General features: G+C 60.9%; 1 protein-coding gene across 5 annotated transcripts; it reads left to right on the plus strand.

The window, feature by feature from the left end:
- Nucleotides 1-1,943: 1,943 nt before the first annotated feature.
- Nucleotides 1,944-21,634, plus strand: GGA1 (golgi associated, gamma adaptin ear containing, ARF binding protein 1). 5 transcript variants are annotated; one of them, XM_045462774.1, is made up of 18 exons: nucleotides 2,224-2,383; nucleotides 5,208-5,260; nucleotides 6,064-6,148; nucleotides 7,370-7,445; nucleotides 8,885-8,983; nucleotides 10,050-10,173; nucleotides 10,607-10,707; nucleotides 11,608-11,688; nucleotides 12,558-12,698; nucleotides 12,777-12,858; nucleotides 14,095-14,202; nucleotides 14,942-15,094; nucleotides 17,893-17,957; nucleotides 18,409-18,575; nucleotides 18,981-19,174; nucleotides 20,037-20,206; nucleotides 20,427-20,537; nucleotides 20,631-21,634. In XM_045462774.1, the coding sequence occupies exons 5-18, from the start codon at nucleotides 8,900-8,902 to the stop codon at nucleotides 20,739-20,741; spliced, it is 1,692 nt and encodes a 563-aa protein (XP_045318730.1). In that variant the 5' UTR covers nucleotides 2,224-2,383; nucleotides 5,208-5,260; nucleotides 6,064-6,148; nucleotides 7,370-7,445; nucleotides 8,885-8,899; the 3' UTR covers nucleotides 20,742-21,634. The 5 variants fall into 5 exon arrangements, with proteins under 5 accessions (XP_045318727.1, XP_045318732.1, XP_045318729.1 ...); XM_045462771.1 differs by lacking the exon at nucleotides 5,208-5,260 and having other exon boundaries at nucleotides 1,944-2,383; XM_045462776.1 differs by lacking the exons at nucleotides 2,224-2,383; nucleotides 5,208-5,260 and adding an exon at nucleotides 1,955-2,102.
- Nucleotides 21,635-22,497: the final 863 nt, after the last annotated feature.

The following is a 22,497-nucleotide window of genomic DNA, read 5'->3' on the forward strand; positions in this document are numbered from 1 at the left end:
TGGGACCCACTGCAGTACAGCCTAGAGCTTTCCTTAAGAGCACAGCCTGACTCCCCCCAGCCCCCCACACATGGACTTTGCAATGTGGGACACATTCCTGCACCCCCCCCCCATCCATGAAACTTATGAATAATAGTTCCTACTCATTCATTTCTTCAATCCATATCTGTGTGGATATGTGCCACAATTCTTTTAAGCTTTGGAGATACATCGGTGAACCAAACAGATGAAATTCCTTGCTCTCCTGGAGCTTACATTCTGGTGGGGGAAGACACACACACACACACACACACACACACACACACTGAAAAAAAAAAGAAAATATATAATAAAAAATATAATAGAAACATTCAGCAAGGAAAGTGGTTGGGTGGGGAGCATGTGTTGGGGGGGTTCACTTGGCAGACACAATTTCTTTGAATTCTCACAAATACGTTTCAGTGGAGAAGCCTGAGATCTAGAGAAGCTAGGTGATTTGTCCAAGGTCATGCAGTTTGGAAAGCAGTGAAGTCAGAATTTGAATCTAGGTCAAACCTATGGTATCTTTAAAAAGTGATTCCTGACAATGTATATGCCTCTGAATCGGTGCGGTAAATACAGTTGCCTTTTATTTCTGGGACAATTCTTCCAGTAATAAAAGAAACAAACAGAAGAGATCTAAGTACACATTACGTTACAGCTTTTATTGAGGAATGCAATAAACACACATATCATTTTCCTGTATAATTTTAATGGCCTGCGGGAGAGAATTTTAGAAAAGCATCTCAGTCGGCTGAATGATGAGTTTAGGGAAAAAACTGACTCAGCACAAACCCCTCATCCCCCCAGATGATGTCACTGCAGTTGGGCAAGGTGACTCGAGGTCGTTCACCAAGGCGATCACCAAGCCGAACTGGCTACACCAGATTCCCCTGTCTTTGTCGCTTTAACAGTACGGGGCACTTGGTGGCTCCAGAGGGCGCTATAGACTGGTTCCCTAGAGGACCGCCAGGGGGCGATAGACTGCAACCGACCTAGGTGAGCGGGGGACCGACTCCCCCTGGGAGTGACGTCATCTGGCGATCCCGGGCCGCGGATGCGAAAGTCAGATGAGGGAGATTTCTGATGAAGGGAGAAACGGCAAGAGAAAAGACACCGAGGCTAGGACGTCGGTCCATTCGGCCTTCCCTGATTTCGGATTCCCACTGTTGCCGCCTGGACAGCTCTAAAACAAAAGCCTGACTGTCGCCACCCATGAAACACTGTTAAGGACATCAACATAGCTTACAGAAAAAAAAAAAAATCTAAACACAGACCTGCCTGATCTTGCCGCGGCCTAATTCCAGGCCAACGTCCCCTGGAGCCCTACTGAAATACTTTCAGTTCTCTAAATTCATCACATTCTCTCTACCCTTTGAACCCTGAAACCTTTGGTTCACTCCACCTGAAATACTGTTCGCACCAGGTTAACGGAGAACTACGTCTGTCTTTCAGCTACATGTCACCTCTGGGACATCTTCCCAGACAAGAGCCCTTCCCTCATCCCCTCTACCCCTCAACTTCAGTTTGGAGTCGGGAGCCCCTTCTGAGTTGCCACCACCGCATAGGCTTCCCCTACCACACTGTAATGAATATCCGGCCTTGCCTTTCTCCTCCAGCGCCCGTCACAGAGCAAAGCAAACGTAGTGTTCATTAAACGATCGCAGAATCGAAGCAGAGATAGCACGGGGTTTAGGCTCTGCCACTAGTGTGACCTCAAACTATCTGGCTCGTGGGTTTGTTGTGGGGGGTGTAAATACATTAATGCATAAAAAGTGCTTAGAAAATGCCTGGAACATTGTAAGCACTCAACAAACTTTGACTTCTTTTCCCAGCGGCCAACGTCCGTCATTGCCCTTTTAAGGGACCCTCCCACTTTCCATATAAGCGGAAGTACGCATGAGGGTTCCGGAAGTGACCTCAGAGCCCCTCAGAAACATGGCTGCAGAGCATTCTTCCGGAAGCCGTCACGGGCATCTTCGTGACGCAGAACGAGTTAGAGCGTCCCGTGGGGTTACCATGGTGCAGCTCTCAGCCCCCATTCTCTCCGCTTCCTCTCCCGCCTGAGCGCCGGGAACGGGAAGGCGGGCGTCGGGTCCCGCCCGCGACGTAGACACCACCGGGGGGGGGGGAGGGGTTGGGAGAGCAGGTGACGCTCTAGGCGAGCTCGGTCGAGTCTCTATGGTGCCGAGCGCTCCTGTGCGCCGCTCCCGCGAGTCCGGACGGACGTTGCCCCTTTAATCGGCGGAGGGCGGTGCCGAGGAGGTCCCGCGAGAGCGGCGGGGGGCGGGGGGCGGTGCCGAGGCTGGGGGCCTGTGGCGGATGGAGCCCGCGATGGAGCCGGAGACTCTGGAGGCGCGAATCAGTGAGTGTCCGGGAGGGGCGCGGGCCGGACCGGAACCGGAACCGGGGGCACGAGGCGGGCCCCTTCCCGGCGGGGGCGGGGTACGCGGCGCCCCCTCCCCACGCTCCGCCTCCGGCCCAGGAGAGGCGGCGCCCCGAGCCGGTCCCTCCGACCCTGGGGCGAAGGAAGACCCCCGGCAGCTGCGGGGACCGTCGCTGGGAGCGGGCGCCGCCCACCTATCCGATCCTCGGGCGGGGACCCTCGGGGAGCAGTGAGCTGCGCCCGGCTCTGTCCGTAGAACCCCCAGGACGGAGACTGTAGTCCCCAAAGCCCCGAGGCCCACACTTCTCCCCTGAAGAGCGGGCCCTCCGAGCCATTCTCTTGGGCCCGGGAGGGAGCAAGCCAGCGGCCCCCAAGGCTGCAACTCAGACCCGGGCGGGAGGGCTCCTACTCTCCGCGGGCCGCAGATTGTCCACTCTGGCTCTGCATGGCGTGATTCCCTCCTAGCCGTTCCTTGAGTCTGCAGCTCCTCTCAGATTTGCTGGTTTCCTCGCCCAGGAGGGGAGGACTCACTGGCCCATCTGATCCTCCAAGCTCTGGCCGTACAATGAGAAACCTTCAAACCCTATAGGCTGGACAGGGTCCCGTTTGAGACTCCAGAAGTAATATCAAGCTCTGTATCACTAGCCTCGGCGCAGCCCCTCAGGATCTGTACCTCCACCCAAGACTCTTCCCAGCTCTCGCTGACCTTCTTCCAGAGGCCCCTGAACCCCTTTCTCTGTGGCTTCTCAGGCGCGGGTTCCTATTACTCAGGCTTCTGAATTTCCATAACCACCTGACCTCCCTATCCCACACTGCTGATGGAGCTCCTCGGCTCTCACAGCTTTCCTACTGGACTCTCTCTCCCTAGGCTAGTGACCGCTCCCTCCCAAGTCTTTCCTCTCCTTGGGCTACGTCTCTGCCAGGGCCTCAGGGAGACCTCGGTCTACCTTCAGCTCAGCCCCTTGGCCCCCAGCACACCAGGGAGCTGCACAGGGTGGTTTGGGGTCATGGCCAGCCCTTTTTGAGCCAGTCTCGAGCAGAATTGAACTCTGAGGTTGGCCCCAGAACAACAACATTTCCAGGCGTGTTTCAGAGTCCTGTCTGGCCAGTGGAGGGGGAGGGCATGGAGAGGAGGCACTCAGAGGCCATGGAGACTGTTCCAGAATGCCCAGGTGTCAGCAACAACTTGGAAGGACGGGCAGGGCCATGGCTGACAGATCCGACACATCTCAGGACTTGAGGGTGATGCAGAACTGTCTCATGTTTAGCAAAGAACGGGATTTTCCGAGAGTCCAGAGGGAGTCTGATCTGAGAAACAGGAGCCAGGACCCTGGGTTTGGCCGTAGGGCTGGACTCTAATAGACTGAGGCCAAGATTGTTTTCTCTTTTTCTTCCCCTTTCTGCACTAGCAGAATTGTAAGCTCTTCCCTTGCAGTGGTTGGAGGTAAAGAGTAGCTTCTTGTAGGTAAACGACGATATTGTCACCGCTGTGTAGTGACAGGGGACAGTCATGCTCTGTTGTGAAACACTTCCCCCTTGCCCTCCCTGGGTGTTCTCCCTTACTGCCTGCTGGGGATTTGGGGCTCAGGCCAGCGAGGTTGGTCAGCTCTCCTTGGACCCAGCGGCTCTTACTCGGAGCCAGATGCAAGGGAGAAAGCTGATGTCTCATGATGCCACCGCGTTTTCCTCACTGGCTTCTGACTCAGGGCAGTTTCTAGAACTAGCTTCTCTGTCCTCACTCAGACTCATGTGTCTGACATTTTTAAAAGACTTCCTGTTTTAGGGTCCCCCAGGCAGATGTCATTGAGAGGGCCAGCTCTAACCCCATTCTATCTCTCTAACTCCAGACTGCTGTTCCCCAGCCTCTGGCCATGTTGGGGGGGGGGGGGCCGGGAGACAGAGTAGACAGCCACACTTTCCCTTGGTGGGGGGGGGTGATGGTTATTCCTGGGTGGTCAACCGGGGCTTTCTTTCTCTGAGGGACTAGAGGGCTTTGCAAGGCTCCTGGAACAGAGGTTTCTATCCAGAGAGAAAATGCTGCTTTCACATCTCTGCTCAGCTGGTACCTCCTCTGAGAGCTCTCCCAGAGAGAGAGGCGCCCCCCCCCCAAAACACTTTCTATACCTTCTTGCTTTGAGTTGCTTTATACTTGACAAGAGTATACAGCGTTATGTGTTTGTTTCTGTGAGTAGTTGGCGTTTCTCTTGCTGGGCTGCCAGCTCCAGGAGGGCAGGGATTTTGCCTCACTCCCGTGGCCCCAGCACTCAAAATATTTATGAATAAATACAAAGTGAATAAACACTGCCAGGCGCCGGGATCCCAGAACTCGACCTCCCACCACAGCATAGGACCCAAGCGGGCAGGCACCGCATGTGGGGTCCCAGCCTCCTTCTGGCCACAGATCCTTCTCTGTGCCACCTCCTAGGCTGTGTTTCTGCCACACCCCCTGCTCAGTATCGGGCTTGAGGCAGAACAGGCCAGAGAGGGTGAAGCTTAGAGACCAGCTCCAGGGAGGTAGGTGGTGAAGATCCAGCTTTCACCTTGCGTAAAGTGTTTTGTCATCTAAATCGGTCCACCTTTCGCTCCAGCTTTACAGATGGGGAGACAGAGGTTCAGGGAAGTTACGTGACCTACTTGATTGTTTTTTAACCGGCAGTGGGTGTCGGGGAGGTGACCGGGCTTGTGTGTCGCCCCCTCCTGTCGAGCTGTTTGCCCTTTCCCGGCCACTACCCACCCCTGGACTCAGACTCCCCCACAACCTGTGCCGGCCGCTGAGCCCTCCTTCCTTCATTTGTTTGCCAAGGGGAAATGGGCGTGTGGATGCGGTGCGACAGCAGGCTTGGGCCCACGATGAAGGTCAGAGCTGGGGGACAAAGAAGAGAGAGCTGATCCAGCAGGGCCGCCCTGGGCAGGAGCCAGGGTTAGGGAAGACTTCGTGGAGGAGGTGATACCTGAGCCGCACTCCTTCCAAGGTCCTTCACGCCCTGCCCTGTGCTCAGTGATCCGCGTCTCTCCTCCTCACACACGGCCGCGTGCTGTTCCGAGGCATGCCATCCCCCCAGCCTGGCTAGCTCCCGCTTGAGTGTCGCCTCTTCCGGGCAGCCTCCCTGGCCCCGAGCCCAACCCGAGTCCCCTGCTCGTGGCTCCTTTGCCTCCCTCTGTCACGCTGTATTGCGAACCTAGCTTCCCTTGGCTCACTTCCCAGCCACATGGCTCCTTGAGAGCAAAACTGTGGCTCCCCCCCCCCCCCCCCCCCCGCCTTAACCTCTGGATCTGAGTGTAAATTCCCTGAGAATTGTGGGAATACTTTTCAGGAGCAGAACTAGAGGAGGTGTGGTCAGGTAGGCAGACAGACGTGCAGCTGCAGAGGCGGGGGCACTAGGGAGTAGGGGAACAGCCCCTGAGCACCATCTCTAAAAGTGGGGCTATTCAGGGAGAGGCTGCAAGGAAAAGCCCGTGGACGGGAGCTCACCTGTCCGTTGACGCCGCTGAAACATCATCCCTCAGGTCTTGAAGCTATTGGAGCAGGAGGTCAAGGGGACTCTTTTTGCCTGTTCGGTCATCCCCTCTATTCCCTATTGACCAACTGTCTTGCCAGAGGAGGAAGTGGGAGAGGCAGGGACGCCTCCCCCAGGCCACGACGGTCCTCTCTCCTACAGACAGAGCCACAAACCCCCTGAACAAGGAGCTGAATTGGGCCAGCATCAACGGCTTCTGCGAACAGCTCAACGAGGACTTTGAGGGGTAGGTGGCCTCCTCTTTTGCTCACCTACGCAACAGAATCTACCCCGCACCTGCCGCGCCCACGCCAGACCCTGGCCCCCGGGGCAGAGACCTCAGTGGGTCGAGACTCCGCTTCCGTTCCTAATGTGCTCACAAACGAACGATGGTAGTGGTTCTTCTGTACCACCTGTGGGCCACCCGCTAACCAAACCCATTTTGCAGGTGAAGAAGCTGAGGCCCAGGGGACTCGGGTTCCCCACAAAGGAAACGGTAGTCCTGGCCTTAAGCCCACACCTCCCTGAGCCCCGGCCAAAGCTTTGTTGGGACGTGCTCCCCAGCTGGGAGGAAGCCAGTAGGCCCTTTGCTCCAGGAAGAACGAGAACCGCCTGCGTTAGAATTACTTGTCAAAAACGCCCCTTTGGGGGCGGTGCGCAGACGGGGGGGGGGGGGGGGACTAGACTGGCAGAGGGCTTGGGGTAGATTTGCTGGCAGGCTCCCCAGGTGGTGAAGTTTGAGGAGCGCGGCTTTCCCTCCACCGCACCGCCACCAGTGCGGGCGCTCCGCTCCGGGAGGCCACGCATACGGTGCGACACCGTGTGATCCAGAGTGCAGCCGCCCGGGTGCGAATCCTGCCCCTCCGTTGGCTGGGTCAGCTGGGCAAGCCTCCGTCCCTTCTCCTGTCACGTGGGGGCGATAGTCCGGCCTGCTTTGGAGGGCCGGAATGAAGGTCGGGCACGAAGATGCACGTGAGGCACCTCGTACATCATAAGCACTCCGTGTTAGTTGTCGCCGTCACCGGTGACAGGCCTCTTACGATCCAGCAGACGATGTCACCACCTTCACCGCGAAGGTGCTCTGATTTCTCCCAGCAGAACGTCCTGTGCCCCCTCAAATTCCCAGGGAGCCGTGTCCGCCCTTCCTTCATGGCACATTGTCATGTTGTGCTCCCAGACGGGACCCTTGAGAAGGCCGTGGTCCCCTCTCCCGCTCACAGTTCTCGGTAACGCCAGGAGAGGGACTGAGCTCATACCTTTTGAGGGTCCCTGGCCCCTACTCCCTGTCTGCCCCTGCCCTGTCCTGCTACAGCCTCCAGGCCTCTCCAGTCGGAGAAGGAGCAGGGCCTTTGCATCTACCCCACCGAAGCCACCAAGGGCTGTGCTCCCAGCAGGGGGGTGTGGCTGCCCTCCCCTGGGTTGCCTCGGGCTTCAGCCGTTTGGGCTTTGTGCTGTTCCTCTCGCCCAGGCCCCCGCTTGCCACCCGGCTGTTGGCTCACAAGATCCAGTCACCGCAGGAGTGGGAAGCGATCCAGGCGCTGACGGTGAGAAGGGGAGAAAGGGTGTGCCGGCTGTCCCCAGACCACGTGGGTGGCCCCCCAGGGAGGCCAAGACTGAGGTTTTTGGTTTATTTGTTTGTTTGTTTTTTAGAGAGTGCTTGAGCAGGGGAGAGGGGGGAGAGTGCGGAGAGAGGGAGAGAATCTTAAGCACTTAAGCAGGCTCCACGCTCCGCGTGGAGCCCGACGCAGGGCTCAGTCCCACAACCCTGGGATCATGACCTGAGCTGAAATCAAGAATTGGACACTCTTGACTGAGCCAGCCAGGCGCCCCCACATCAGGCTCTTCTTTAGAGCCCAAGGGAAGGGCACCAAAATGGCCTAGATTGGGGGTCTGGGCTGGCCCCTAGGGGCTCACAGCCTCCCACCCCAGCCCTGCACAGTTAGGCCTTGCGTGGGGAAGAAGCCCCTTAGGATCATCTGGCCCACGGGTTCCCTGCTCCAGCTCTGTGTCAGATCTCTGGGAGGCCAGTTAACCTACTGACTGAGGGCCCCCCCCCAAGGCCTGCTGAATCTGAGTTCCTTTGGCATCTGCACCCAGGAATCTGCATGCCTGTAAAGCTCCCCAGGTGCCTTGTAGAGTTAACTCAGCCCATCACTGGTCTCCAGCCCCAGGACAGTGCCGTCCTCCCCAAAGGCGGTTCGAGGGCTGACGCTGGACTCAGGCCAGAGTTTTTGAAGCTAGGTCAGCAGAAGAGTGGGGGGGGGGGGGGGAGTGGGGAGGGAGGGTGCGCTGTCTGTGGCCCCCAGGCACAGGCCACATAGCAGCTCACCATAAAGCAAGGCTGACCTCAGAGGGTAAACGTTTTTCTTTTAGTAGTTATGTATTTGTTTTAACAAGATAGGGTTGTTTTTGTTTTTTGTTTTCTCGACTATGGGCTAGTCCTACGATTCCACGAATATGTACTGTAAGGCAAGGTAAATGGTGCCTGTTGAAGTTTAAAAAACTACCAAAGGGGCGCCTGGGTGGCTCAGTCAGTAGGGCGGCTGACTTGGCTCAGGTCATGATCTCACGGTCCGTGAGTTCTAGCCCCACGTCGGGCTCTGTGCTGACAGCTCAGAGCCTGGAGCCTGCTTCGGGTTCTGTGTCTCCCTCTCTCTCTCTCTGACCCTCCCCCATTTGCGCTCTGTCTCCCTCTGTCTTTCAAAAATGAATAAATGTTAAAAAACAAATTTTTTTTTTAACTACCAAAGAAAAATAATAGGAAAATCATTCACAAGTGGTGCTCAGATGTGGCCAGGCTGTGGAGGGGCCCCCTCGATGCTGCTGTCACCGGCCCTCGAGGGCACCCGCCCCGCCTCGTGTCCTCAGGAGTCATTCTCTCCCTCCAAATGCCCATCCCTGGGCTTCCATGCCCTGGTCATGGTTTGGGGCGGGGGGGGGGGGCTGCCTCCTCTGACCCTCCCTGGGGTTCCCCCCCACCCAGGTACTGGAAACGTGCATGAAGAACTGCGGCAAGAGGTTCCACGATGAGGTGGGCAAGTTCCGCTTCCTCAACGAGCTCATCAAGGTCGTGTCTCCCAAGGTGGGTGCTCCCAGCCTGAGCTCAGGCCTGCGCCATCAATGGGGGCGTGTTGAGGAAGGAGGACCCCCTGTGGGAGGCAACTGACTGCCCTCATCCTGGGGGCTCCCACTGGGGTTCCCACTTCTGCTCAGTTGGAACTCTGCCTGGCATAAACACAGACCCTTGAGTCCGGGACAGCGGGGTGTCCAGAAGGAGGGCTACCAGGCCACCCGGTGGCTGGTGGCTCTGGAGCCACTCTTGGGGCCGCTCAGGCTTAGTGAGGAATGACCGTCGGACATAACGCGCAGCTGCTGGGCCAGCTTCCCCAGCACGGCCACTCTGCCCGTGAGCTCTCCCCACCTGGGTCTCCACTGGAGGGTCTCCCTGTCCCCACCCCTCAAGGGTGGCCTCCTTGAGGCCTTGGATGCTGAGGACCCAAATCTGAGTGGCGGAGCCTGCTGATGGCCTTGGCCCACTTGGGGCGGGGCGTGCTCCCTTAGGGCATGCTCATATTTGATGCCCCTTGGGTGAGATCCCACCCCCTATGCTCTTCCTTGTCACACCCCTCTCCTGACCAGAGCAGCTGAGTGTCCCAGCTGGCCCCCCATTCTCTTCCCAGGAGGCGACTAGTGTGAGATCCAGTCCCCTCAGCCTAGTTTGCTGCTGAGAGAGACTGTGCGTGGGGCCCAGGGCTGAGCTCGGTTCCACACCTGCCCCTTCCCTGGCCAGCCCCAAGCCAGGTGGCTCCTTCCTGAGGTCACAGAGTTAAGCCATAGCGGACTGGCCGGAGGCAGGCTCTGGGCTCTGCGCCTTACCTGTGTCAGCCCTGCATCCTTACCGTGATGTCACCGCCGTCATCCCCACCTGACAGGTGGGGAAACAGACACTCAGGGCTGGCCCGGCTAGTGCGCGGCAGAGCTAGGAGGTGAGCTCAGTCCGCCAGGCTGGTTGGGTGGGACGGAAGGACCCCGCAGGCCGAGGCTCCCAAGGGAGTCCTGGGGAGGCAGCCAGGTTGCGGCTGGGGTTGGGGCGACAGGGAGTGGGGCCGGACGACGGCAAAGGCCTGCCCTCCCCTCGGTCTCTGAAGTACCTGGGCTCTCGGACGTCAGAGAAGGTGAAGAACAAGATCTTGGAGCTCCTTTACAGCTGGACAGTCGGCCTGCCCGAGGAGGTGAAGATTGCAGAGGCCTACCAGATGCTGAAGAAGCAGGGTGAGGCACCAGAGGGGGGGCTGTGACCAGCGCCCCCTTCCCTCCTCCCCGAGCTGGGGCTCCGGCAGCTTCTGGCGGCAAGGTCATGGCTCTGCCCTTTAACTTCTCAAGAACATAGAGCTATGGGGCCTCTTTATGGCTCTGTCTGAAGCTAGGTTGGGTGGAGAGAAGGTGAGTGTGGGTCAAACTTCCCCTCAGAGAGTGGCCCCCATGGAGTGGCCTCAAAATGTGGGTGCCTAAATGCCACCACGCAGTTTGACATTGTAGTTCAGGAGCCGATCGTGGCCCACTGGAGTCCAGAGCCAGCATGCAGGAGAGACCGTCCTCCACCCTCCATACTAGCCTGCCCCCACCCCCCCCCCCCCCGCCCAGTTCCATTCCACACTCTGGCCCTGGGCACGGTTGACGGCCTTCCCACCACCGTCTACTCCAGGGATCGTGAAGTCGGACCCCAAGCTTCCAGATGATGCTGCCTTTCCCCTTCCTCCTCCACGACCCAAGAATGTGATCTTTGAAGATGAGGAGAAGTCTAAGGTGAGCTTCCAGGGAGGGGGAGATGAGGACCTTCAGGCCCACTTGGCCATGAATTCCAGGCCCTGCCCTGAAGCAGAGGCTCGTGCTGAGCACAGTCACGCAGCGGGTGACAGGCACGGTTTATCCAGCACTTCTGTGTGCTGAGTACCTCCCGTCCAGTGCCCCTGCATTTAATAAACACAAGAGCGTGTCTGGTGTCCCTGGGATTGGTCTGAGGGCATTTTATAGGCCGGGCAGGAGTTTGTGTATTTTTGTCTTTGACCTTTTCAATGATAATTTTTTCACTTCGTGTTAAAGAAATCATGTGCTCACGGGCAAGAAATTAAACAGCCCAGAGGAGGTAAGATAAAAAGTAAAGGCTCCTGGGGCGCCTGGGTGGCACAGTCGGTTGAGCGTCCGACTTCAGCTCAGGTCACGATCTCACGGTTTGTGAGTTCGAGCCCCGCGTCGGGCTCTGGGCTAATGGCTCAGAGCCTGGAGCCTGTTTCTGATTCTGTGTCTCCCTCTCTCTGCCCCTCCCCCGTTCATGCTCTGTCTCTCTCTGTCCCCAAAATAAATAAACGTTGAAAAAAAAAAAAAAAAAAAAGTAAAAGCTCCTATCCACCTAGTCCCAACCCCGAGAGGGCTCGTGCCGTTGAGTTTCTGGCACATCCTTTGGGAAAGATTCTCTCACGATGGTACTCCCACATCTGGTGCCATCCATCAAGAACTTCTTTGGGGAGCACTCGCGTGCAATGCCTCGGCTGTCCTGACGGCCACCCCATCAGGTGTCGGTGGAGGCTCACTGTTTCATGGAGAGCTTAATAAGTGCCTTATGTCCCTCGGCCAGGAAGTGGGGAACCGGCACATGACCCCGGGCCCGGTACTGGGGTCACTGTCATGCCCCCCGTGTCCCTGCAGATGCTGGCCCGCTTGCTGAAGAGCTCCCACCCCGAGGACCTCCGAGCAGCCAACAAACTCATCAAGGAGATGGTTCAGGAGGTGATCGCCAAGCCCGCGGTGCAGGGAGGAGGCAGAGTGGGGACTGGAGCGGGGCTGCCGAGGCGGGGTTGTGTGTACGCCTACGGGGAACCCTGCGGCGACCCAGCCAGAGGGCTGTCACAGCCAAGAAAGAGCTGACGGATTGGGGGACCCCAGGGGCAGAGCCAGGACCGGTGTAGGGGGGAGAATGTCCCAGCAGCTGAGCTGACCTGCTCAGGTTGGGCTTCTGCGAGGCTGACTGCCTCTTCTGTGATAAGGAAATAGAAATCAGGCCTTGCTAAGTGAAACGTATGCATATGTGCTTACTTGTCATAAAGAGGGAATGCTGCGCACTTAATATCCAAGCAAGTATGCGTATGTCGTGGGTACGGGCTGAAACTTTTTTATTTGATGAGGGTAGGCCATCAAAGCTTCAGCCTAGAGACCTACAGGGAGGAAGTCCTAGGTGGTGTTCTGAAGGGCAAGCTGCGTGTCCTCCTAGCACAGGGAAAGTCAAGGGTGGCCCCTCTCGAGGAGGGTGATTGTGTCCAATGGCACAGCGCAAGCCCACCTCTCGTCCCGCGAGGGAGGGGCGTGCATGGTAAGCCCAGGGGCACGGGACGGTGGGGTCACTGGAGATGGTGTCTGAGGGCCCCAGAGATTCTGACAGGCCCGTGCAGAGGCCTGGGACCTGAGGGCGTTGGCAGGAGGAAAGGACGTGAGCGCAGGGTCGGCAGAGGGCTTCTTGGACTGCAATGCCCTGGCCTGGGCACGAGCGCCTCGTGGCAGGGTCTGATCTCACACCGAGCCAGGAGACTCTGGAGTGCTGTAGGCAGTGCCTGGCTGAGAGCAGGCATGACCTGGGCTTTCTGGGGCTGATGCCTCCCTAGGACCAGAAGCGGATGGAGAAGATCTCAAAGCGGGTGAGTGCCATCGAGGAGGTGAACAACAACGTGAAGCTACTGACGGAGATGGTGATGAGCCACAGCCAGGGCGGCGCCTCTGCCCGCAGCAGTGAGGACCTCATGAAGGTACGCCTGCCTCTGCCGCCCAGCCCCCACCCTCTCCGGGTCCCCGCCGGCTTGACCCACCCGCCCTCCTGTCCCCAGGAGCTGTACCAGCGCTGTGAGCGGATGCGGCCCACGCTCTTCCGACTGGCGAGTGACACAGAAGACAACGATGAGGCCCTAGGTGAGCGCTGGGCGGTCAGCCCTGTTCCTCCGACCCCTCCCCTGCTCCCTTCCCAGGACTTGCTAACTATCTGCAGTTGGCAGGACCCACCACCAGGGGGCCCCCCTCCTCCAGCCCCGACCTTGGGTTTCTCCACATCGAGGAAGCGGAGAGCAGGGGCTGATATGGTCATAAGACCCTACGGGCCAAGCCTCTACTCAAGCCCACGAGCTGAACAAGCTGAAAGGGGAAGAATTGTCCCCATTTCACAGCTGGGGCTCTGGGAGGGAAGGGACTTGCCCAGATCACAGAGCATAACAGTGGCCGAGCCAGGGTGGACCAGGGACTCTCTCCGGACACTGCCTCCCTCCCTGCTAAGGGCTAGAAACTGAGGGCAAATCCCACAGGCCTCAACGGTTCCAGCGCGGGGCCCCATGACTCTGTCACAGCCACATATCGGGTTGTCATCCTTATTCTCTGCTACCATGTCAGCCAGTCTCTGGGGCAGCAGTCGGGGAACCATATTAGCCCTTGATTCGGTGGGAGTTCACTGAGTGCCTCCCAGGTGCCAGGCACCTGGTCCTTGCCCAGGAGACTTACTGCCCAGACTCCTCTAAGCCTTGGCCCCTAAAGGGATAATATTGGTAAGGGCCTAGTTTGTGCCAGGCACTATTGAAGGCCCTGGGGGCACGGCAGTGATTAAAATCAACAAACGCCAGGGGCGTCTGGCTGGCTCAGTCAGTAGAGCATGCAACTCTTGGTCTCGGGATTGTAAGTTCGAGCCCCGCGGTGGGTGTAGAGATTACTTAAAAATAAAATCTTCTAAATACAAATCGGCAAAAACCATATTCTCCATGGAGCTTGTAGCCTAACGAGAGGCGAGAGGCAGCGGGCAGTGACCGTTTGTCAGATGGTGGTCAGTGACGTGGAGAACAGCCGGCAGGGAGGGGACTGGAGAGTGGGGTGAGGAAAGGGCTCCAAAGACCCCAAGGCAGGAAGGAACGAAGCCACGCAGAGATGCGAGGGGCGTCCGCACGGCAGAGCCAGTGTGGAGGCTGAGGCCAGAGCATGCCGCCGTGTTCGGAGTGGTGGGGATGGTGGACGAGGACGGGCGGTAGAGGGCCTGAGTGAGTCGAGCAGACGGGACGCCCCCAGCCCCAGCCCCTCGCCAGGGCTGCGGTAGACGCAGGGACCTCCTCTCCCCCCAGAGGCCCCCGTGTTCCCTCAGCCTAGTGTCTCCCCTCCTGCCCCTTCCAGCCGAGATCCTGCAGGCCAACGACAACCTCACCCAGGTCATCAACCTGTACAAGCAGCTGGTGAGGGGCGAGGAGGTCAACGGTGACGCCGCAGCGGGCTCCATTCCGGGTGAGGAGACAGCCAGGGGCGCGGGGGGGTGGGGGGGGGGCCGCCAGGCGGGAGTGGCACAGAGCCCGGGGCGGAGCACTGGCTCCAGAGCTGGGGGCTGGGAGTGCCAGGGTGACCCTGGCCCCTTAAGACGAGGAAGGCCCCCGGGGACAGAGCTTGGGGGGAGTCTCTGCCAGGGCTGCAGCTGTGGGGGGAGGAAGTGAACATGGGGCAGAGGGGGAGGGAGGCAGGGTTTGGCAAGGACGAGTAGAAGAAGGAAGGCCTTTCTTTCACTTGATAAATCTGGCACCTGTTGTGCGGGGCTGGATGGCACCCTCCGTGCTTGGTTTCCTTACCACGAGGTGCGAGGGAGGGGTAGACACCTAAACGTGGCAGGCTCGGCCCCAGTAAGGGTAAAGCGACAGCCCTGGGGACGCACAGAAAGGGTTCGAACGGGCCCAGTTGGGGAGCAGTGGGGGTGGACGCTACCACAGAAGCAGCCGTGTGTAAGTGAGGCTTCAAAGGATGGGAGGCAGTTCGCCAAGTGGAGAGAAGGAGCGAATAGGTTCTGGACAGAAGGAACTCCCTGTGCTAGAGAAAGGGCCTGGTGGCAGATTTCGGGGGCAGGGCAGCCTGGCCAAGGAGGGGGAAAGAGGCAGGAGGGCTGTGAGCGGTGGCGGGGGGGGGCGGGCAGCAGGCTGGCCTCCAAGAGCCTGAGCGTCCTCCACGCAGGACGGGCCTGACTCTCCTTTCCTCCCAGGGAGCACCTCGGCCCTGCTGGACCTCTCAGGCCTGGATCTCCCTCCTGCGGGTACCACCTACCCAGTCATGCCCACCCGCCCCGGTGACCCGGCCAGCCCCGAGCAGCCTAGCACCTCCGTTTCCCTGCTCGACGATGAGCTCATGTCTCTGGGTGAGGAGGGGGCCGGGCCCACAGGAGGGTGGGCTGGCTGCAGGCGGCGGCGGGGGGGGGGGGGGGGAGAGGGGTGATGGGGGGGTGGGCATGCCCGCAGCATGTGAGGCAGCCTGGATCCCACGAGTCCTGTGGAGGGTGTTGTGGGCGTTAAGCCCATTTCACAGCCCAGGAGGCTGAGGCTCAGGGAAGTTAAGGAGTTGTCACCAGGTCTTCCAGTCAGAGGGTGAGACCGGCCAGCCTCTAAACCGACCTCTGCCAAGCCCGCCACACCTCGGCTCTGGTGGCCTGAGGGAAAGCCGGCGAGATGTCTCCGCGGCAGGTTAGAGCCTAGAATTGGGAGCCGCCCAGCAGACGGTCCCCCCCCCCCCCACTTGAGAGGGAGAGGGGCAAAGAGGGAGAGGCCAGGCCCCGTAGCTCCAGAAGCTCCAGGGAAGCCGGTGCCAGAGCACCAGGCGCCCCGCGCCTCCAGCCGGTCCGGGACTACAGGTTCCAGAGCCACAGGGAACCGGGCGCACGCCTGGGGAGGACGCAGGGGGCACCAGCCGGCCAGGCAGTTCTCAGGATTCCAGCTTCCGGCACAGCCCCCTCTGAGAGCTTGAAGCGGGAGGACGCAGTGACAGCCTCTTCACAAGGGCCCTGAAGTTACTTAAAAAAAAAAAAAGAGAGAGAGGTTGAGGTCTGTCAAAAGAATCTCGAAAGTTACGTTGGGGAACTGACTTGGAAGCCAGGAGTCAGACCATGAGCCAGTTCTGAGGTAAAAATCAGACCCGACGGACCAGAAGCATCGGTGCGCCCGCATGCCGGGCGAGCGGCTTCCCTCACCCCTGCTGCCGCACCGTCTGATCGCAGACCACCCTCCTCCCACCACAGGAGTGGGCGCCACCAGCGTCCCCGCTTTCCAGACGCGAAAGGACGGCTCCCAAGGCTTTAGGAAGGCTAGGTGACGTGCCCAAAGGGGGCACGCGAGTCAGGACGAGGCGCTTGGATTCTGACGCCTTCCTCTGAGCCTCTTTGCTGCTCTGACTCCGCTCGGCGGCCAGGAAAGGGACATAAGGACCGGGAGTGCATCGTGAGGGATGAGGGGACGGCAGAGCAGGACGAGCTCCCCTCTGGGCCCCGCGGCTGGCGTCCTCTCCAAGGGGGTCTGCCCACAGCGTGTCCGTGGGCCCGCGTACACATCCCATCTGCCTGCCCCCTTTCCGTTCCGAGCTGGGGGTGCTTCGGAGAAGGAGGCCTGACCTGTTTTACAGAGAGGGAAGGATGGTCCGGTGCCAGAGCGCACACGGGCTCATCTTCCCCAGCAGAGCCGGGACCGGGCGGCAGCTGCCCGACTGGGCCCGCCCCCCAGCGAGCGGCTGCCGCAAAGCCACCTTCTCACGAGAAGCAAGGTGTGCTTCGTACTTCCTGTCCCCAAGTTGCTTCAGCGGAGCCCTGAGCCTCCGGCATCCGTTGGTTTCTACTCAAAGGGAAAGGAAATGTGGGAACAGGAACCAGAAGGGCCAGGGCAGCACCCGCCCAGCCTGGGGGAATAGAGGAAGCCCTGGGACCACAGGGTCGGGGGGGCTCGTCCTAACCGGCTTTTTGTGGCAGGAAGGGCGAAGGGTGGGGGCGGGGCAGGCAGCGGGGACTTCCCGTCCGCCACTGTTGAGGCACTTCATCACATCGGCCTCCTTTATTAGTCAAGACGGTCCCCTCAAGTCTTACAGATGAGGCCCAGGGAGGTGGGCACCCGCCCGAGGTCACACGGCCAAGCGGCAGAGCTGTGTTCAGACTCCAGCAGCGAGGCCACGTTCTGTCCGGGGCCGGATGCTGCCACTTGCCAGCTGTGTGGCCTTGGGCAGGTTACTCACCGGCCCCAGTGTCCGCTTTGTCAGCCCCGAAAGAGGGATGACAGCCCCACGCGCACTCGTCAGGATTGTTTGAGGATCGAGTGAGCCCCGCGTCTGAGGTGCCCGACGCTTCTGGGCGTGTGACAACAGTCACCGCTCGGTTGTCCCTGCTCTCGGAGAGGTGTGCCCAGAGGAAGAGGCCCGGCAATCAGAGCCTCCGGTGCCTCTCAGCTCTTCAGGCTGCACCTCACCGATTCGGGATTCGCTGGCAACGGGCTAACTTGTCTTCTGTAGATAAAACCTATGGCGGACTTGGCCCAGGGTGTGCTTTGGATCAGACCGGGTGGGTGACCCCCTGCCCTCTGCGAGTCAGCAGGCTAATGAGTGGAGCCATCCAGAGGGCCCACGGCTGTCCTTGGCGCCAGCCGGCCAGCCCGGTCAGCGCGGCCAGGGCAGATGGGGCCTTTAGAGCCTGCCCCCGTTCAGCCCTGCAGCCGTGTCCCCGGGGACGCAGCAGCCCAGCCCAGCCTGGCTGCTCAGAGTCTGGGGCGCCGCCTGCCCCCTGGCGCTCGGAGGCCGTGGCCGCGTGGGGGCAGAATGCCGACCCCTGCCCGTGGACCCTCCCCCGGCGTCTCCCACTCCGTCCTCCCTTCCCGCCACCCCTGGGCTCCCGGCGCCGGCTGACCGCGAAGACAAAAGTCCCGACGTCCGTAGTTGAGGTGGCTTCGGAGTGCAGGAGTGGAAGCATAAGTGGGCGTGGGGAATGGGCCTTCAGGATCTTTGGTTCCTGCTTCTGCTCTGCTGCCGGTTCCCTCTGAAAGTGGGTTTTCTCGTCTGAGCTAAGCCTCTTGGGGCGATACAGGGGGGAGGGCGGGAGCCACGGACCCCAGGCCAGCACGCAGCCCCCCAGCTCCCTTGCTTCGGGAGACCTCCAAGCTCCTTTACGTCTGTCTTGCTTCCCTTCAGGCCTAAGCGATCCCACACCCCCTTCGGGCCCAGGCTTGGATGGTGCTGGATGGAATAGCTTCCAGGTAGGAGGGCCAGGAACCAGCACGACCCATCCTGAGATAGGGTGGCTGGGACAGGCAGCCTGCAGCGGGCAGTGCAGAAAGAGGGCCCTGGGGCGGGGGTCCCCGGGGCTGAGGCTCCTGTCCTGACCTGGGGGTCCCCGGGCAGGCATTCTCTCCTCAGCTCTACACGCTCTCCTTGCGAGTCAGCGTTGAGATGAGATGAGGTTCCCGTTCCTTTTCTCCTGGTGGTGACTTTAAGGTCCCTGGAACGTGCTGGTTTCTAGAGTAGACCCCCCAGACCAGGCCAGCCCGTGAGACAGGCGCAGGCCAGCAGGAGTGTCGTCCCCTTCCCTGCTGCTGCTTCCCCAGATGTCACCCGCAGGGAGGGGCAGGGGCCTCAGGGCAGCGCCAGGCGACCCCGACCCCTCTTCGGCACCGCCCTTCCCACCTGTGTGCTTTGTGTGCCCAACAGTCGTCTGATGGCGCAGAACCCCCCACCCCGCCTCGGGTCCCCAGCGCGGACAGCCAGCCCCCGGCACCGACATCTCTGCCGGCGAGCAGCGGTCTGGACGACCTGGACCTCCTGGGGAAGACCCTCCTGCAGCAGTCCCTGCCCCCGGAGTCCCAACAAGTGCGGTGGTGAGGGCACAGCCTGGCTGGGGTGGGGTGGGAGTGTCCCCCGCCCCCAACAGCATCTGCTTCCGGGCTCTCCCAGGCCCCGCGGCCAGAGGCCCGGTGCCCACGTGCTCCCGCGGGCAGCCGTGGCTAACGGACCACCGCGTGCCAAGCACTGCACTGGTCTTGAGGGAGGCAGCGGTGCCCGAGGCAGGTGCAGGGCCCCTCCCGCGGAGCACAGAGCTGCGTCCCACCGGGCAGGGGCGGGGGACAGGAGCTGCCTGTTCCAAGGTGAGGAGACCAAGGCCAGAGAGACAGGGAGGCCTCCGAGCCGGCCACCGGGGACAGCCGGGAAGCCCGGCCTCTCCTGTGCCCCCGATCTCTCGGCCCCCGAAGATTCACCCCCCCAATGCCACGTCCCCCAACAAGGGAGAAGCAGCAGCCAGCCCCCCGGCTCACACTCCGGGACCTACAGAATAAAAGCAACTGCAGCTCAACCAGCTCCAGTGCCGCCGGCCTCCTCCACGCGGCGTCCCCTGAGCCCCCTGGGCCTCCGCAGCAGCCCACGACGACCGAGCTGTCGCTGGCCAACATCACTGTGCCCCTGGAGTCCATCAAACCCAGTGAGTGGGCCGGGGGTGCGAGCGGGTCGAGGCTGGGCCGGGTCAGCACGCCGCCCAGCAGCACCCCCACCCCCACCCCTGTTGTCCCGTTGGGAGCGCGTGCCACTGTTTGACCCAGGGAGGAGCTCTGGGCAAGACCCTTGTCCTTCGCGGGCCCCCTGCTTCATCCTTCCCAGAGCGAGGGCAGCGTGCTCTGCACGGTCCAGGCCTCCGCAGGCAAGACGACTCCTTACGCTGGCTGTCGGGTGCTTCCTCCCCAAGAAGGCAGGACCAGGACATAGAGGTCCCAGGTCTCTCCGAGATCACGAAACCGAGCCAGGATAAGGATGTAGGTCTAAGTCCGAGCTTCTGCTGCCCAGGGGCAGCTGGGGACCACTCACAGCCCAGGTCAGACAGATGAAGACTGGCCAGTCGTCTCGGCCTTGTCCATCTTGTGGGTGCACCTTGACCGAGGGCATCACCCCTTCAGTGTCCCCAAGAAGTGGCCGATGGTGCCCCTCTGTTACCAGTAGGGAAGGCCCCGAACACCGGAGTGACTGTGCTAGAGTCACACGGTGAGAGCTTGACTCCAGCTCACCCATAGGCCTTCACTCTAGCACTCCAGGGCCATAGTCCCACGGCCCTGCGGGATCCCCCGCCGTCACTCAGCCCGGGGCGTGCGTGTCTTGCCTCCACCGACACGGTAGAAGTTCTCCCGCCCCGTCCAGGTGCCGGTCTGTACCCATGGCCCCACTGCTTCCGGGGTAAAGGCAAGGACCTGAGTTTGTGGATTTGAGTGCCTGCTGGGAGCCGGCTGGACGTGCTTGGGCTCGGGCCTGGCACCCCCCGCCCCCCCATCACCCTGTCCCCTTTCCCCTGCCAGGCAGCATCTTGCCAGTGACGGTGTATGACCAGCATGGCTTCCGGGTCCTCTTCCACTTTGCCCGCGACCCGCTGCCCGGACGCTCGGACGTGCTGGTGGTGGTGGTGTCCATGCTGAGCACCGCCCCCCAGCCCATTCGCAACATCGTTTTCCAGTCGGCTGTCCCCAAGGTGACAGGAGCGTGCCTCCTTCCTCTCAAGGCAGGGTGACCCGGGGCTGGACGGGGAGCCAGCCGGTGGGGGGGCAGGGGGCAGGGGATGGAAGGGAACCCAAGGACAGAGCCCCTGGCCCCCTAGAGGAGCTGGCAGGTAGACTGGGCCTGGTCCCTCAGAGGGTGGGGACAAGAAGCCGGGGGCTCAGCTGGGCCCCGTCCCGCCCTGCTGTCCGCAGGTCATGAGAGTAAAGTTGCAGCCGCCCTCAGGCACGGAGCTGCCGGCGTTTAACCCCATCGTCCACCCCTCGGCTATCACCCAGGTCCTGCTTCTCGCCAACCCCCAGAAGGTGAGGGGCCCGGCTGTGACGACGCGCCGCTGTGGGGGTGGGGGCGGCCCCTTCTCTCGCTCTGACCCTCTGCGTTCACTGTCTCTGCCCCAGGAGAAGGTTCGCCTCCGCTACAAGCTTCTCTTCACCATGGGCGACCAGACCTACAACGAGATGGGGGATGTGGACCAGTTCCCCCCACCTGAGACCTGGGGAAGCCTCTAGAACAGGGAGGGGCGGGGGAGAGGAGGGGGGAACAGGACTGGCCACTGTCTAGCCTGCGGGGGGAAGGCTGTAGTGGCCTAGGACACCCTATGTTCCCACGGCGACATCCCCTGGGCCTGGTGCTTCTCCCCTCACCCCTGCGGCCCTCTCCTTACTCGTGTCCTCCCCTGCGCAGATGGACCCAGCCGAAGACTGGGCCTGGGTTTGCACTGCTGGGGACCTTGGCCACAGGGGAGAGCCTAGAGCAGGCAACGGCTGTCTGGCCCTGGAAGGACTTGGGGTCATGGGGGAGAAGCATGGCTGTCGGGCAGGGGCCAGGACCTCAGGCCCAGCCCTGACCCCAGCCTGGGGTGGGGTCATCCCCACCCATCTCTTATGCCTTATGGGAAGGCCCAGCCATAACTTGGGGGCCGTGCTGGAGCGGGAACCAGCTCAGGCCTCCTCCGTAGGAACCGGGTGACTGGCGGGGGGGGGTGACGCCTGCACCCCCAGCTCTTTGCACTCTCTGCTGTGTGGTTTGACTCTCTTTGCTTTTCTTTCTCAGTGGCCCTGTGGTCACCATCTCAGGGGGCCCGGTTGGGGGAACCCCACCCGTCCCCCACTCCTCGTGGGGCTTTCGCTCCACCTGCCCGCCCCCTCGGCCATCAGGCTTCTTGCGGGGCTGTGGGGGCTGTGACTGCTGGCCCCCCGAAGGTCACGCCCGAGCCGTGTGGCCCCAGCTGGAGGCTCAGGGCCACTGGGGTTCCCGGTGCGTCCCCTTCAGTCCCTGGCCTCTGCTGGGGCCTCCTGTGGGCAGCTCATCTCTGCCCATCCGTCTGTCTGTGGGCAGAGTGGGGTCCGCGTGTGAGTGAGAGCGGGAGTATTTATGGAAATAAAACGTCCTTTTTCCTGGACCAGCTGCTCTCCTGGCCCTTCTGAGGTGGAGGGTGATAGGGGGCCAGGAGTGGGAGGTCCCTGGGGCCGCCCTGTAGACCTCTCCGGCTCTGTCTGTGGCGATGAAGCTGTGGTTCCTGTCCTCACCACCCCCGAGCGCTTCACCGGAAGAGGTGGTGCTGAGTCACCAGAGAGCCGTCCCAGCTGGAAGTGAGTGGCCGGCCGCTCAGACCCGCCAGGAGCTCCAGCTGCTGCAGACGCTGGCTGGGAGGCCCCCGGTTGCTCACAACTTCCTCCTGCCGCTTCTCGGCCCTCCGCGCACAACTGTGGCGCAGCACCGCCCCGGAGGGCCTTGCCTCGGCTTCCCCAGAGACTGCTCCCAGGAAGCAGGGTGCTAATTGCAGCTGGTTTCTAGAGAGGCCCCGGGGATGCTGCGCTGGGCCCCCCGCCAACCCCAGCTGCAGCACACTTAACCCTGGTGTGAGCGGAGTTTAGGCCCCGGTCCAGGCGCAGGGGGGAATGGCGTGGCCACCGCGGAGCAGAGCAAGGGGGAGTTAGCCCCGGGGATTGCTGCGTGATGTGGAGCCAGCCCCACATGCTGCTCTGCAGGAGAGGGTTCCCGTTTCGAAAAGTCTGGGCAAGGCTGCTTGCCGTTTGTCCTCCCTAGCAGATGATGGGAAGGCCTGCATTTAACAAGCCGGTTTCACTTTGCCCAGCCTTGTGCTTCCCGGGCTGAACCCCTTGCCCATGGATACCATCGGGACGCGCTGGAGAATAGCCTGGGCGCTTTTTTCCGTTGAGCAAATGAGGCATGTTTCTCTGTGCCAGGCCTCACTGGACGCACAGGGTGAGAGCTTCCCATGGGCGCAGATCCCTATGGAGT

Source organism: Leopardus geoffroyi, chromosome B4 (assembly GCF_018350155.1).
Source record: "Leopardus geoffroyi isolate Oge1 chromosome B4, O.geoffroyi_Oge1_pat1.0, whole genome shotgun sequence".
Lineage (NCBI taxonomy): Eukaryota > Metazoa > Chordata > Mammalia > Carnivora > Felidae > Leopardus > Leopardus geoffroyi.

Bases quoted from the DNA above. Each gene is read 5' to 3' on its own strand.
- GGA1 (XM_045462771.1), top strand. From the start codon at position 2,341: ATGGAGCCCGCGATGGAGCCGGAGACTCTGGAGGCGCGAATCA. The intron at 15,095-17,892 runs GTGAGGAGGGGG...GCTTCCCTTCAG, and splicing joins CGATGAGCTCATGTCTCTGG to GCCTAAGCGATCCCACACCC. The intron at 19,175-20,036 runs GTGAGTGGGCCG...TTCCCCTGCCAG, and splicing joins CCTGGAGTCCATCAAACCCA to GCAGCATCTTGCCAGTGACG.